The sequence below is a fragment of the Canis lupus genome, chromosome 36, assembly GCF_003254725.2.
Source record: "Canis lupus dingo isolate Sandy chromosome 36, ASM325472v2, whole genome shotgun sequence".
Classification (NCBI taxonomy): domain Eukaryota; kingdom Metazoa; phylum Chordata; class Mammalia; order Carnivora; family Canidae; genus Canis; species Canis lupus.
Window position 1 is genome coordinate 4,051,515 of NC_064278.1, and position 16,471 is coordinate 4,067,985.

Here is a 16,471-nt window from a genome sequence, read left to right on the forward strand (position 1 = left end):
TGATTTTTAGGGGAATTCAGTCCATAACATCTTTCAAAACTAAGACTAGGAGAAGATGAGGTTAATGAGACTCTGATACACTGTCATTGGCAGAGTAAATCTAAGGAGAGAAATCAGGTAAAATCTAGTCATGTTGAAAACATGCATGACCAAGACCCAGAAATCTATTCTGAGATTTAGAGTCTTTTGTACCATGAAACACATTCAGAAATGATTCTTATAGCATTGTTTTTAAGGGTCAAAAAACTCTGGCTAACCCGACCCCTACATGCCGCTCTCCTAAATGTCCATCAAAAGGGACAATAAATTTTAGTGCATTTATACAATCTTCAGCCACATATGGCACTAAAGGTAAAAAATCCTAGAAATATGTGTATCAACATGAATAAATCTCAAATATAATGGTGATGAGGGAAAAAAATCAAGTTGCCCAACATATAGAGCAGTGTAACAAATCAGTGGCGTGTTGGAGCCTGCTCATACCTATTGGGCTCATCTCTTCCCAACTCCTTGTTCACTGACATCAGGTGGTAGCTTGAAATTGGCTGCGGTGGGAATACTTACACTGTTGTAATTGGCAGGAGCTTTAATCAAGTCTTTTATTTATTTTGAAATTTTTCTCCTTCCTTGGAGATCCAGTTGTTAAGCATTTACCAGGATACCAATGAAATAACATTTTTATAAATAGTAAAATATTTAAAACAGCACAGTATATCAAGGTAATCATATAAAGACAGAATTTGGTATGATAAGCACCACATTCAAGATAGCGATTACTTCTTGAGAAGAAGGGTCAGGATGTGATAGGGGAGTGATACACAAAGGCTTCAACTGATCTTTTTTTTTTTCTTTTTCTTTTTTTTTTTTCAACTGATCTTAAAATGTTTTATTTCTTAAACTGAGGAGCAGGTGTATGAGTGTTTGTTAATTTATATTTTATACTTTGGGTTTTTTGGAAACATTTAGTAAGTCAGTGCGATATGGAAGCCAGTCTTCTCATGCAGCAGTGTTACACGGGCACGATGGGGGAGGCACCAGACTCGGTCTCTGTCTTTGCACCATTCTGCTGGTTCAGCAGTGATGGGACATCTGTGGCTCTCAGATTTGGCCACTGGGGCATGGGGGAGGCTCCAGATGAATCTGTAGTATCTCTGGGGCTGCACACAGGTGCCACATTTGATTCTGAAGTCCCAAGACGAAGAGGGAATAAATACCAGCACAAGAAGAGGTGAGATAATCTGAGGGAAATCTTCAGGTGGTTAGCAGGCTAGCGTGATCATTCCCAGATAGACGCCCCTTCAACTCTGGCTAACCCGACCCCTACGTGCCGCCTAACACACAGGGTAGCATATTCACATTATGTGTCACAAACAGAATTTTTTTTTTTTTTTTGGTATGGGTGCTTGTTCCTAGTCAACTTGGGTCATAAGGGAATTCAGATTCTCCTAGAAAGGGGCATATCTTGGAGATGTTAGGGCAGATTTACAGCAAACTGGTTGGGAGATGCCAGGAGGGGATGACGCCATTCCTAGGGGAAAGACCTTTTAGCCTTTCTATTTGGATTTATGGCATATTTTCATTCCTAGGTGAGGTGGACTATAGTGTTCTATTTTAGTTACAGCCCCCTTCCCCTTGCAAGCAAGTCAATAGGCTGGTCTGGATTTTGGACCTCTACCCGACCTCCTTTCCTCCCCTTCACATTTAGCCATACTCAACAGTTTGCTAAACACACCATGCTGTTTTCTCTGCCTAGAATCTACTACCCCACTCTCACCCCCACAGTCCTTCTCTTTCTTTAAGCTCCTGCGTGAAGACTTTCCTCCCCACCTTCCACAGGAGCAGCATTTCTCTCTATCTCCTGTGGGCACCCCTCCTCCTAAGACACGGCTTCCGCATTCTCTGTACACTCGGAGTGGTACTCACTGCTCATCTACCCACCTCCTCTGCTGTAGCACTGAGCACCTTCATGGCAAGGACTCTGTGTTATTTTACTTTCTACCGTCAGGGCCTAGCATCCTCTCTTTTCTCTTTAAAATGATCTATGAACATGAACACCCCTGCAGAATCCAGCTGTAGGCAAGGAAGCCAGGCAAGGGCGGTGGGGCGTACCAAAGACAAGGAAACAGACACTAGCGGGCACAAAAGGCATGACTCCATGCATTTGTGAAACTTCAGCTGACTTTGTGCAGTTAGTGGAAAATAAACCAGAAATACACAAAGGCTGGAAGTGCAGAGAAGGCGGGGTCAGGGCTGACCAAGCTCCTGGTGCTTCTTCCTTCCCTTCAGCCGTGACCCCCTTCTCCTCCTTTTCTTGTGCCTCGTTAACCTGGTCTGGAATCTCCAGAACCGTTGTCAACAGCTAGTTATTCCATGTGTGTTATGCCCTGAATCCTGTTCTGAATACAACGCTAGTAGGTTCCACTAATTAATTAAATTGTACTTCATAGACTTGGAGTCAGGGCTCTTGAATACAAGATGCAAATTTATGCAACATATGCAAATCACTCATGTTCTCAAATTCCATGAACAAAATCTGGTAGCCTTGAGATAAAAAAGCCCCTGCCAAGCATCATCTCTTCTAATTATTTCTTAATTCTCCCCCCACCCTCCACCCCTTAGCACTGAACTAACACTTTCAGGCTTGGCAGAAACTGGTAGAAATACAATGAGTGTTGGTTATAAACAGGAAGTTCCTTAAGGGCAAAGACCCTCTAATCTACTTGATGGTCTCTGGTGGCTCCTAATTTACTGTTGAGCACACGCAGCCTTGCACAAGGCACACCATCAACAGTCTTAACTACTAAATTCTGGATAATTCGGATGAACAAAAGTTGAGAGCCCTGTTTATAAAACGTGGCACAAAAATCTAGGAACAAGGAAATGATGACCTGTACAGTCTAATACATGTGGTTACATAAATTCAAATTAATTAAAATTAAAATTAAATAAAAACTGAAAAATTCCATTTTCAGAATAGCCACGTTTCGGGCGTCCGATAGCTACACATGGCTAGTGATTTTCTTGTTGGTCAGCGCAGACACAGTCCATTTCTATGATCACCGACAGTTGTATTGGACAGTGCTGATCTAGACTTTGCCACTCAAAGTCTGGTCCTGGGGCCAGCAGTATGGCATCACGCGGGAGCTTATTGGAAGTGATGAATCTCAGGCCCTAACCCAGATCTGCTGCAGCAGAATCCACATTTTAATAAATTCCTAGTTCATTCACGTGCATATCAGAGTGAGGCACATTGGTCTAGAGCTAAAACAGAGATCGGTGGCTCTCAGATTTTAGCATGCATCAGAATCGTCTAGGGGGATTATTAAAGCCAGATTGCTGGGCATCGATATGTGAGTTTCTGATTCAGTAGGTATGCTAGAGTCCTGCCGTAACAAATTACCCCAAGCTGGCTGGCTTAAGACAAAAAAAAAAAAAAAAAAAGTCTATTATCTCTCTCAATTCTGGAGGCCAGAAGTCTGAGATCAAGGTGTTGGCAAGGCCATAGCCCCTCTGAAAACTTCCTTAGGTAAAGAAGAATGCTTTCCTGCCTCTTCCTAGCTTCTGGTGGTTTGCTGGCAGTCTTTGGTGATTCTTGGCTTGAGGCTGCATAGCTCCAACCTCTGCCTCCACCAGCATATGGTGCTTGCCTCTTGGATCTGTGGCTCTGGGTCTGTCTCTTCTTCTTAAAAGGACACCAGTCATATTGCATTAAGGGCCCACTCTACTTATGGTGTCCTCTTATGTAACTAATTTCATTTGTAATGATCTTGTTTCACGTTCTGGTGTCCTAGGGGTTAAAACTTCAACATAGCTTCGTGGGGGGCGGGGGGGGTGCTCGATGTAATCCATCCCAGGAGTTCTGGGATGGGACCTGATAAATGGCATTTGTAACAACTTCCCTGGTCACCTTGATGTCACTCCAGGGACCACACTTTGAAGACCAGAGGTCTAAAGTATCTACAAAATGGGACTACGTGGGACTACAAATTGGATTATACTATAGAAATAACTGTGTTCAAGATTCTATTTTAAAGCATACATGAAAGATCGTCATCCAGTCTGCGTGTGAATACTTCCAATGACAGGGTTCTCATTACCAGCAGAGCAGCCTTCTCCACAGCTATTCCTGTGAAAATTCACACCCTTTGAACTTTCTAAATATCTGATATATCTAGATATATCTAGATATCTGATGGCAGCTGAATGTCTCAAGCCCTTACCCTGTCTACATTCCCTCCGTTTGACAGAACTCTCAGGCGCCTCAAGGTTCTGGCTTGCTCCCGACGGCACGCTTGCTAAGGCGCATAGGGGTGCTGATCACGCCTCCCACTGAGTATAAATTAGAAATAGACACTGGAATTGAACAGATAAAGATCAAAAGGTCAGCTTTATTTCCAGCAAATGTATGTTGGAGAGTAGACCTCGGACCTCGACTGCAGTCAGCCTTCCTCACAGCCCCCACCTACTGGGATTCATCTGACACGGTCTGATCCGGAGAAGCGGGACGACTGAACCCACCCCACTCTGCAAGGCTCTGAGGGTAAGAGTGGCAGTTATTACCACACGAAGAAAGGCTCCACCACTCGAAGACAGGTTTTCCTTCTTTTTTTTTTTAAGACAGGTTTTCCTAAAAGAGAAATGAAAACTACATCGCTTCTCTTGCCCCAAACCCACCCATCGAAGGAGACAGCTTTCCTCCCTGGTTGCCAATCGGCCACCCACTCCCGCTACTTTCCCCCTTTCAAACATATTCCCAACGTTCTTTATAAAAGCCCTCCTCTCCCATGGTGCCCAAATGTCTCTGGAAGTTGACTCCATTCTCAACTCAAGCCAATCATAGTACCTCTAATCCCCTTGCAAGTGATGGGTTCCGCAGCTCAAGCTTCAGCCAGTTGGTTCACGGCATTGTTCTAGAGCCTGCTGTAGGACCAGGGATGGGCACATGACTCCAACTAGTCTAATGAGAATGAACGAGAACTTTCATGCAATGGTTGGAAAAGAGATTCTTTTTTTTTTTTAAGATTTTATTTATTTATTCATGAAACACACACACACACACATACAGAGGCAGCGACACAGGCCGAGGGAGAAGCAGGCTCCAGGCAGGGAGCCCCATGCGGGACTCGACCCCGGGTTTCCAGGATCATGCCCTGAGTTGAAGGGAGGCGCTCAACTGCTGAGCCACCCAGGTGTCCCAGAAAGGGGATTTTCTAATGAGGAAGTATTTTGTTCCAGGACTAATGGTAGGTCTCTTCTAACCACAAGGAGACTCAGTCTGAAGAAAAAAGCCCCCACCTGGAGGCTGGAGGAGTTCAAAGAGCAGAGAAATAGATCTTCAGCTCCAATCATAGCATGTTGGCTCTATCTTTGTTTTTTGTTTTTTGTTTTTTTTTTAATTATAAAAAACCCAAACCCAAGTTTCCGTATTGTTTAAGCTAGGTATATCAGTGTTTCTGTCATTTCCAGATAAAATGTTTCTTCCCAATAAAATATGCAAATATTGTTCCCATGAGCTAGTGAACATTGCCTCACGGAAACTTAGAGAAATAGGACTGCGTCTCCACCCGCCAATGCTCTATTTTAATTCATTAATGCTGCTTTTAAAGTATATGCCCTTCACTGGACAGATTACTCCAGACACTGCGCTGCTGCCAAGTCCCAGATCCCATCACAGTACCTTCCACAGAATGTACTCTAAGGAATCACCTATTGAACAAATGCACCTGGAGACTGCATCAACATTTTCAGCAGACACATAATAGTTGTCATATTAAGTTCAGATAAACTAAAAGCTCTAGAACATTTTTTATATGAATTGATGTCAAAGCTGTCCGTCTCTACCCTGTATCTGAGCAATTGCATTGTGTATGGAGTTTGCTTTGGAACATTTTTACCTAAATAAAGGCCTTGATACTTCTTGCTCGTCAATTATATCCAGGAGATTCCAGCTCAGTTGAGATAATTTTTAATTGTGGTTTCATCATTTGTCATGTCAGCTATTCTTCCTAGTTCAGTGTCAACTTCAAAAAGATAGACGTTCCTTCTCTATCTTCGTATGAATCAAATATCTTGTCTTGTGGAGCCACCCCCATAAACGACAATTCCTCTAAGATTTCTGTGGCTATCAAATGGCACTTGGATCTCCTCCAGTCCCAGGAAATGTAATTCCCAAGGTCCAGAGACTTGAATTCATAAAAACCAAACAGATGAACTCTTACCAAATCTTGTCTCTTGAGAAAATTCAAACCATAGCAATTGTCACTCTAAGTTGTCAACTGTCTATGAGACATTCAGAGATCCATGGTCGGTAACAATTTGTTACTTTGCTGGCCATCTGGCTCTGGCCCACTCTCATAATGGTAAGTGGCATCGGTTTGCCTACTGGTGACAGCCTAGTCATCTGCCCAACATCCCCATCTCAACTGTGTGTTCTGTACGTGCTCTAACTCATCGTGGTGACTACAACTGCTCTGTCTTTATGGAAAAGATGCTTTAAAAAAGTGGTTTCTTATTGTTAGGATAGAAGTAAAAAAAAAAAAAAAACTAAAGAAAAGATTGCATTCTTGAGTTTAAAAGTTTATAATGGTCTTGAATCAAATGTCTCATAATGCCAGTGAACTCATGTACGTTGGTGGCATGATGGTTTATTGAAATATTGATTTGTGTTGTGCTCTCTGTATTTTTCTTCTTTCATTTCAAGAGGGTAGTTGGGCCATTGGTTGGCTGAATCAGAAGCTGTTTCAGAATAACTTTGTTTCCTGTCTTCTGGGCAAAGCTGAGCACATTGAAAGGGTTACGCCAGGAGTCCTAGAGAGAGGTCAGAGAGGACAGAGGCCGTCCCCAGACAGAGGAGGGGTAGGATTTGATGTGTCCGTGGGGCCGGCTCCCGGAGAAGCGGCAGGGCCCCCGGGGTGGGGTGGATTCTGGAAGCCAGCAGCTGCCGCCGGACCATGTGGACTGAACAGGGAGAACAGCAGAATCCTGTGGCCTGAAAATTAGATATTTTGGAAAAGGTTGCTAAATTGTGTCGGTGTCTATTTGCCCTCTCCTTCCCGGGGACCCGGGCCCACCCCCGGCCCCGCCAGGGTCCTGCCGGCCAAGCGGAGCCGAGGTGTCCCGGCCGCCTCTGGGTGCCGCCTGAGTCAGGCAGGAGGCGAGGGGCTGCGAAGCCGAGGGGGGGGGGGGGAGGGCCCGGGAGGGGGGAGGGGAGGGGGAGGGGGAGGGGGCCCAGCCGCCCCGGGCTTCCCGGCCCGATGGCCACGTCGGGCTTCGGAGCTGAAGGGACGAGGTGCGGGAGGCGCGGTGGCCGGGGGCGCCTGGCTTCCCCAACTGCGCTGCCTGCAACGGCGCGACGTCCTGGGCTCAGCCTCTCGTCCCGACCCCGCATCGGAGCCCCGTCGGGTCCTGGAGGAGGTGGGCACCAGGCGCTTGGCCCTCCCGACACACAGGGGTGCCCCGGCCTCCGCCCCGGCCTCCTGGCCTCTGCCCCCGCCCCGGCCTCCACCCCGGCCTCCACCTCTGTCCCTGGCTTCTGCCCCGGCCTCCCCCCTCCGACCTCCCGGCCTCCCCGCTCCGACCTCCCAGCCTCCTCCACCCTGGCCCCCCTGGCCTCTGCCCCGGCCTCCCCCCTCCGACTTCCCGGCCTCCCCGCTCCGACCTCCCAGCCTCCTCCACCCTGGCCCCCCGGCCTCTGCCCCGGCCTCCACCTCTGTCCCTGGCCTCTGCCCCGGCCTCCCCCCTACGACCTCCCAGCCTCCTCCACCCTGGCCCCCCGGCCTCTACCTCTGTCCCTGGCCTCTGCCGCGGCCTCCCCCCTCCGACCTCCCGGCCTCCTCCGCCCCAGCCTCCTGGCCTCTGACCCCGCCCTGCCCTCCCGGCCTCCACCCTGGCCCCCCGGCCTCCGCCCCGGCTTCCACCTCTGTCCCCGGCCTCTGCCGCGGCCTCCCCCCTCCGACCTCCCGGCCTCCGCCCCCGCCTCCCGGCCCTTGCCCTCCCGGAGTGTGGGCCCGAGCCTGAGAGCTTCCGCCTTGCTCTCAGGGCCCGCGCTCCCCCCGCGGCTAACGGGCTCCAAATGTCCCTCGGCCGCCGGCCCTGGAGGGCGCCCGGGCCGGGGGTGGGGGGGTGGAGGGGGACAGCGCCGCCCCGAGGCCCCGCGGCCCGCCCGGGAGCAACTGCCGGGCCCTGTTGAGCGCCCCCCGCTCCTCCCTTCCCACGGAAGCTGCTCTCGGTTCACCGCGAGGGATGAAGAGCTTCTCAAGGGCGAGGCAGAGCACGCCTCGGAGGGCTCCAGCCCAGCTGCCCCGGAGCCTGCTGGGGGGACACGCGGGGGGAAGCCCTGGGGGGACACGTGGCCGGGGGGGGGGGGAAGCCCTGGGCGCGGCCTCCTCTCCTGGGGAGACACGGAGGCAGGAGGCGGCCTTGGACTCCGGCTCAACCCCCGGGCCTCACACCTGGCTCCTGGCCCCGGAGCCTCCCAAGGGGTCGGGGCGTGCCTCCCCCCCCCCCCCCCCCCCGTCGGGGTTTGCCTGCTGCCGTAGGTTTCTCACATCTACTTCCTCCAAACAGGAAACAATCTGCTTGGTTCGCCTCCAGGAGCCCGAGGGGAGGGGCCGCCTTTGTGTCCTCTCCTGTCTCCGTCAAGCCATATGCAACTGGCAGCCGCCACGCTCCTCCCCGGGGGAAGAGGAGAAGCAGCGCCGGATTCCTGCATGGAAGGGCCCATGCGGGGGCACCGGGGGCCTGGACTCCCACCCCGGGGAGCTGGGCTCAGGCCGCCCCTCGCGCCTCCCTGCCCCGAGGCTGCGAGGGGACAGGGGCACGGGCCTCGGAGGCACCTGGGGAGGATGCCCCATCCCAGGTGGCACCCTGGGCTCCTCAGTGACCCGAGCGCTTGGCAAGACCCGCTCTCTAATTTCTTTCAAGAGCAGAAAACGGTGCTGCCGGGTGACGGAAGAGACGAGCCGACGGAGCGGAGGGTTCAGGAGGCCTGAGATGACTCTCCAGTGTCCCCTCCCGTTAAGCTTCTCCGAGAGACAAGGGGCAGGGAATGAAAACGAGCCCATGGTTCCGGCAGCTTGGGGAGTGAAAGGCCAGACCACCTGCTGAGAGGAGACCAAAACATGGACTAATTTCATGCAAAGAATGCCTAAAAGAAACATTTTCATTATGATGCACCTTGCACCACCGAGGTACAGGGCTTACCGAGACACACGGCAGGGGCAGGACGGGTTTTTAAAGGCAACGGGACAGCCGGAAAAACAAAGACCTGGGCCTAAGGGCAAAGAGACTGCAGATGAACGCGTATAATAAGGTTATACTGAGACCGAGATGGGGCCACCAATTAGGCCCCGAGCTTCCAGCAGGCCAAAGCAGAAAGGGAAATATTATGTTACCAAATGTATATCTTTCATGAGGAACCCCCTACTGCTACCAGTTCCTCATCCTTTTTTATCATAAGATTCATAAGCATGGATAATTATCTTCAGGAAGAGAATACTTAGGGAGTTTCACTACGGCCTCTTTCAAGTATTTGATGGGCTGCCAAGTACAAAAAGGAAAGATTGCTTTGGGTAATTCCAAACCACAAAACTAGAATCAATGAGTGTAAGTTAAAGGGAACAGATTTTGGTTAAAAATAAAGAACTTTCTAACAATTAGAGTTGTCCATAAATGGAATGAGCTGTCTGGCAAAGAAGTGAGCTCCCTGTTACTGGAAGTGATCAAACAGAGGCTGGCTAACCATCTGTTAAGGATAAAAAGGATTTGTACATAATGAGAGAATTATGCAACAACATAATACAAGGCTCTTCATGACAGTTTTATTTATAATAGTAGGAAAGAAAATAGAATCAACCTAAATGTCCAACAATAGGGGATTAGATTATTATGGTACTCTTATCTGATTTATTTTATTTTATTTTTTACAGATTTTACAGATGTTAAAAATCAATAAAATGATGACATGGGAAATGCTTAGAATCTATTACTAGGTGGAAAAAAAAAACAGGCGACTGTAGCGTATATATCGTGATGCCATTTTGTAAAAAATATTTGTGTTTGGACAAATAACACTAAAAAGTACATAGGTGAAAACATTAATGGTGATTACCATTAGTGTTTGAATTATGGGTGATTTTTCTCCTCTGGGCTTCTCAGGGTTTTCCTGGTTTTCTATGTTGAGCACTTACTACTTATGTAACTAGAAAAAAAAAAAAAGTAAGAAGAAAAAAACTCCAAAGAGTGTCTTATTAATTAGTAGCTTCAACTAGATGATCTCTATAGTTTTTCAAACCAAGAGTCTATGATTTTTTTTTGAGTCTATGATTTTTATTTTAAATTTAAGTTGGTTGTTTTTCCTCATAAAATAACTTATCTTTCTAAAAGATTTTAATCAGGGGGCCCCTAGATGGCTCAGGAGTGTCTGCCTTTGGCTCAGGTCATGATCCCAGGGTCCTGGGATCTGAGCCCCTTCTGGGCTCCCTGCTGAACAGGGAGCTCTCCTCCCGGTGGGTGATCCTCCCAGTTGATGCTCCATCTACTAGTTGGTGCTCTCTCTCACTATCCCTGTCCCTATCTCTGTCTCTCTCTCTCTCTCTCTCTCAATTAAATAAATAAAATATTTTTTAAAAAATATTTTAATCAAATATAAACACCCTCCCGCCAAAGAAATGTTGGCTAAAACCATAAAGTTTTTGATATAATCGAATGTATTTCTGATTGCTATGGCCATTTTCATCTGAAGTCTCTTTTGAAAATACATGGGATATAAATTTAAAAATCCACACGGTAGAGTAGAAAGAGCTTACAAATTAGAATCAGATACCTCTGGTTCTCAAATTTTGACTCCACTACATATCAGCCTTAATTTACTCAACTTTAATATGGGATAAAAATTATAATAATAATAATAGCTAAGATTTGTAAAAGATTCACTATGTGCCAGACACTGGTTAAGTGCTTTACATGCAATGGAATCCTCAATAAAGTCCTCTGAGGTGAATTCTCTATTTTTCAGATGATAAAATGAAAACACCGAGAATTTCCATGGCTTGCCAAGATGAGGCAGCTCTAAATGATGGAGTAAAAATTCAACCTCTGGCAGTTTAACCTTAGGAACCACGGTGTTAACCACTGTACGGTACTGCCTTGCAGCGTTGTGGAAGGACTAGTTAGTTGAACGTACCCAAAGTGCCTAGCAGAAAAGCAGGCCATCGGTATGTTAAGTTTCTCCCTCAACTTTTCCATAGCTATTTGGCCCCAGAAAGTCTTCTGATTATCTTCTCCAAGAATGCATTCAACGAACACACTGGAGAAATGAGGCTATGTGGTAGGTAGTCTTACAACAAGTTCGTTATCAATGGCATTCATGTCAAACTCAGAGATATTAGAAATCATGTCCCACAGGATTCCATTCTGGGACTGATTCTTTAATATTTCATCAATGATTTACATGGATAGAACAGAAAATAAGCTCCTAAAGCTGACAGATGATACATGCTGTTAGCAGATGACACCCATCGTCAGTTAGGAGGGCTAGCATCCAGGACAGGATTAGAATTCCAAATGGTCTGGCAAGATGGAGAAGAGGTGGAGGCAAAAAGAATGAACTTCATTAGCAACTAGCACAGAGTAATACATTTATTAAGAGGGAAAACGTTATATCGGCATAGCAAGGGCAGTGACTAACAATGAAGAATTGTTGCTGGAAAGAGTTAATGGTTAAAGTAGCTCACAAGCTGGAAACGAGACAGAGGAAGTCAAGGATGATTCTGGAAATGCAGCGAAAAAATAAGATTGTTGGAGTAAATCGATTTACCATTATATACCATATTTTAAACACTCTTTTGAGTTCTGTATTTTTTCCCTCAACATAGTTCTGGACAGTTTGGAAAAGGCATACAAAAAAACAAAAGAAATCTTTGCAATTACAAAACACAACCTGAAGGCATAGTGAAGAAACTGAGATCTTTCAGTTGAGGAAGGCAAGTCCATTGCTGACAATTCGTTTAAAAATTGCTTACTGAGCAGCATCTATGTGCCAGCTTTTGTGCTGGGTGCTGGGAGACAGAGAGAATCAAGATGTGGTTTTTGACCTTGAGAAGCTCAGAGACAGGAGGATAATCACTCCTAAGTTTATAAAGACTGTTATTTAAAACTCTGATATTTGTGTCATTCCTGCCTAATTCCTATGTATCTCTCTCTCTCTTCTTTTTTTTTTTTTTTGATTCCCTCTTCCTTCCTTCATTTCCTCTTCTTTTTCTTTTCCTTCCCTTCTCTAGATGTTAGGTCTGTGATTGGAGCCCACTAGCATGGCAGGTTAGTTAGGTATATTCCATAGGGTCCCATCTGAGACTTGGCCAGGATACTAAGCCTTCTTTTCTTAACATTTCAAAATATTTCTATAAACTTATCTTTCAACCTCCAACACTTCCAATAAAATTGCAGGTGATGGAACAAGGCTGGGAGAGAGAAAAATAGGTTTCCGGATACAAAATAAGGCAGTTTGGCTGGAAAAGATGCTAGAGTAGATATATTATGAATATTATAATATTAAGGAATTTGAACTTTCTCTTACTGATGACAGGAAGTCAGTAAAGTTCAGTGAAAGTGTGTGAGAAAGGGACTAACAAGATCAATGTGGGTTTTAGGAAGAGTAAACCTATGTGGCAGACAGAATGGATTGTTAGGGGACAGGCTGGAGGAGGGGTCATGTTAGAAGGTGGTTATTAAGCAATAAACAATGACCAGAGTTAGACAGTAGAGTTAAAAGAGGCAGAAGACGGGATCCCTGGGTGGTGCAGCGGTTTAGCACCTGCCTTTGGCCCAGGGCGCGATCCTGGAGACCCGGGATCGAATCCCACGTCGGTCTCCCGGTGCATGGAGCCTGCTTCTCCCTCTGCCTGTGTCTCTGTCTCTCTCTCCCTCTCTCTCTCTGTGACTATCATAAAATTAAAAAAAAAAAAAAAAAAGAGGCAGAAGACAGGTGGATATGAGAGACCCTGTAAAAGAAAAGTCAATAAGATTTGATGTCAAAGTAAATACGAGCATCGAGGGAGGGGGAAGAATGGAAAACAACCCCTGGATGGTAGATAAGGAGTTTGGGAAATGAAAAATGTACCAAAGTGTGGCAGTGGGAAGGTGAAGATGGTTTGTGGCAAGGGCGTCATGATGGGTTCAGGGCCAGAAAGGTTGTATTTGTGTCGATGGAATATATAAATAAAAACCATATATCCAACAGGGAACTAGGAATAGATTTTCTAGAAGATCATCCTCACAGAGGTAATAATGTGTTTTGGACACCTCCACCTGTATATCCCACTGATACATCACACTCTGCATGCCTAAGACTAAGCTCTACTGTCATTCACAAACACAAATTTTAATTTGTGTTTCTCCTCCGGGTTAATTATGCTTTTAAACACCCAGGCTGCCAAACTCAGAGTCATCTCTGGCACCTTTCTTTCCCACCCACCAGCTCCCACAAGCAACTAGCCACTAAAACAATTGTATCTAAGAGCAAAATACGTTGTATGTCAATTCCTAGTGCCATAGTTAACGCTCACGTGATTTTCTTAACAATCACACAGTTTATAACAAATTTTCTTGTCACGTGAGTCTGTATTTTTCCACTGGCTACAGAATGAAATTCAGTCTTCCAGGAATGAACATACCTGTCCAGCCTAATCACTGAGAATATCTATACATACCCAACCTAAGAGTCGCATCAGCTTCCTTGCCTTTCTTTAATGATGTCAGGGATTTTTATGCCTGGTGTGCCTTTATTGATGATGTTCCATTATTTTGGGATAATTTTCTCTACTTAAGAAGAATATTTCTGAAGTTCTGAGTCCCATCCTAATCCCATTATGAGGGCTTCTCTGACCTCCTGTTGCTTGTCTTACTTCACTCATGTTGCTATTTTTTTGGAAAGCAAGAGCCTGAACCAGGGAGGTGGAAGTTGACATGGGAGGAAGCAAACGATGTAATACAAGTCTAAGCAAAGGATAGATGCACACAGAGAAGGGAGAAGTTCAAGATGAAATGACAGTCTTGGCCAGACCTGGATAGCTGGAGAGAATTACCATGAAAAAAAAGAAAAAAGAAAATAAAAGAAGAAAGGAGGAAGGAAAGTTAATTTGGCTTTGAGCATGTTTGGGTTGAGAAACCAGCAATGAACCCAAGTCAAGCCTTACAGAAATGAAAAGGGTAGTTGAGGCTAAAGAAAACTATTTGTAATTTATATGCAAAGAGATAATACCAGATGTGAGGGGGAATAAAGGAATAGAAGAGTCTGTTAGGGAAGATGTTGGTCTGAGGCTAGAGCTATAAACATGTTACCAGAGTTCCAGCCAAGATGGAGACTTAGGAAGACCCTGAACTCACTTCCTCCATGGACACACCAAGTCTACACCAGTTTATAGGGCAATTCTTTCTGAAGAAGAAGATAGAGAAAAAAAGAGAACAAATAGAGAATGAATGGCAAGAGAGACAGAGACAGCGAAACAAAGGGAAACCCCACCTGCCCACATGGTGACCTATAGTCGGGAGAGATAGTACTGAAGAACCGTGAGCAGATTCATCTGTGCTAGGGCACAGAAAAAAAAAAAGCTATGGTTTAAAAGGGCAACTGGAATATAAAGGGACCATCACTAGAAATCTGCCAAACAGCCAGAGAACTGCTGGAACTCTTTCCAGGTCAGAGGTGCTGGTGAGTGCCATGGTTTACATTTGGCCTCTACATTAATAGTGCAGACAGGTTCCAGGCACCATAGCCAGCCTGCCAATTCAGTGGGCCCCAGGCCCCTAACCCACATCAGCCTCAAATGCCCTAGGGCACAGGAAAAAAAGAAGTGGTTTATTTTTATTTTTTAGAAGATTGTATTTATTTATTTATGAGAGACACAGAGAGAGGCAGAGGCATAGGCAGAGGGGGAAGCAGGCCCCTGGCAGGGAGCCTGATGCAGGACTCAATCCCAGGACCCTGGAGCCACAACCTGAGCCAAAGGCAGATGCTCAACCACTGAGCCACCCAGGTTCCCAAAAGGTGTGGTTTCAAAGAACAACTAGAACACAGAACTAAGCCTAGAGCCCTGCCAAATGGTAATTCAGATTCAGCTGCCCTACCAGGCCACCCCTGCAGGAAGCACCCTGGGATGTCCCCACTTGCTCCCACTTCAGCTTCAGCTGTCATCCCAGGGTACCCTCAACTCAGAGAACCCACTTGAGCTCCAGCCATCCCACCAGGGCAGGCCCCTCACAGTGCCCCAGCATACTGAGCCAGCCAGCCCCAGCACCAGCCAGCCAGCCAAAGTCATTTGGCACACATAGTTTACATAGGGGATGATCATACACAAGGTCATGTTCTTAGGAGAAGTAGCTGTTCCATTCACAGAAACAAACAGAAAGTTGAGCAAGATGAGACAGAGATATATACTCCAGATGAAAAAACAAGACAGACCCTCAGAAATAGAACTAAATGAGATAGTAATAAGCAATCTACCTGATAAGGAGTTCAAAGTAAAAACCATGAAGATGCTCATCAGACTGGAGAGAAAAGTGGATGAACTCAGTGAGGACTTCAATAAAGAGATAGAAAGCATGAAAAAGAACCAAGGAGAGTTGAAGAATGCAATAACTGAAATGAAAACTACACGAGAGGGATCAACAGTAGATTAGAGGATGCAGAAGAACAGACCAGCAATCTGGAGGATGGGGCAATGGAAAGCCCTCAAGCTGAACAGCAAAAAGAAAAAGAATTTTTAAAAATGAGAATAGGTTAAGGGACATCTTGGACAACATCAAGTGAACAAATACTTGCATTATAGGGATCCCAGAAGGAGAAGATAAGGAGGCAGAAAACTTATTTGAAGAAATGATACCTGAAACCTTCTCTAACCTGGGGAAGGAAGTAGACATCCAGGTTCAGGGAGCACAGGGAGTTCCAAACAAGATGAACCCAAGGTCCACACCATGACACATAATAATTAAAATGTCAAAGATCCAAAACAAAAATGCCAACTCCACGCTTAAAAGTATGATATTAAAACCTGTGAGGGTAGGCATCAAAATCAGCATTAAACCACAAGCCCTCTGTGTGACCTTATGCTTACTAAAGTTTTTAAAGAGCTGCTTGATATTAGAATGACAGATTTTAAATTCCTTAAGGTCGCTGAATGTGCGCGCCAATATATAATTAAGTGTGTGTATGTATGGTGGGGGTGTGGAGTGATGGTGGAGTATGAAGAGTGCTGAAGTTTGACAGACCTGGTAGTCTGGGAATTGGTTAGGAAAACAGTTTTCTTGAAGGTGGAGAGTATGGCGATCAGATAGGATGACAGAGAGGAGGTGTGTGAGCAAACCCTGGCGACGGCGATGTCTTATATGAATGGGTGCTTGATGGCTGTGGTTCACTATGTAATTCCTGCTGTGAAACTCTGTTATGCTGATAGTTTTCAAAAACTATTGTGAGAAA

The 16,471-nt window shown here is 46.0% G+C and overlaps 1 protein-coding gene across 1 annotated transcript; it reads left to right on the plus strand.

Moving 5' to 3' along the window:
• The first annotated feature begins 980 nt into the window (after positions 1-980).
• On the plus strand, positions 981-10,231 carry LOC112674625 (uncharacterized). The gene is made up of 5 exons (XM_025470984.3): positions 981-1,228; positions 1,801-1,915; positions 4,248-4,484; positions 7,282-7,413; positions 8,566-10,231. Exons 1-5 carry the CDS (start codon positions 981-983, stop codon positions 9,103-9,105), a joined length of 1,272 nt encoding a protein of 423 aa, XP_025326769.1. The 3' UTR covers positions 9,106-10,231.
• The last annotated feature ends 6,240 nt before the right edge of the window (positions 10,232-16,471 follow it).

Coding starts and splice junctions, on each gene's coding strand:
- LOC112674625 (XM_025470984.3), top strand. CDS start 981: ATGGAAGCCAGTCTTCTCATGCAGCAGTGTTACACGGGCACGATGGGG. Junction 4,485..7,281: donor ACTGGGATTCATCTGACACG/GTCTGATCCGGA, acceptor TCGGAGCTGAAG/GGACGAGGTGCGGGAGGCGC. Junction 7,414..8,565: donor CCCGTCGGGTCCTGGAGGAG/GTGGGCACCAGG, acceptor TCCTCCAAACAG/GAAACAATCTGCTTGGTTCG.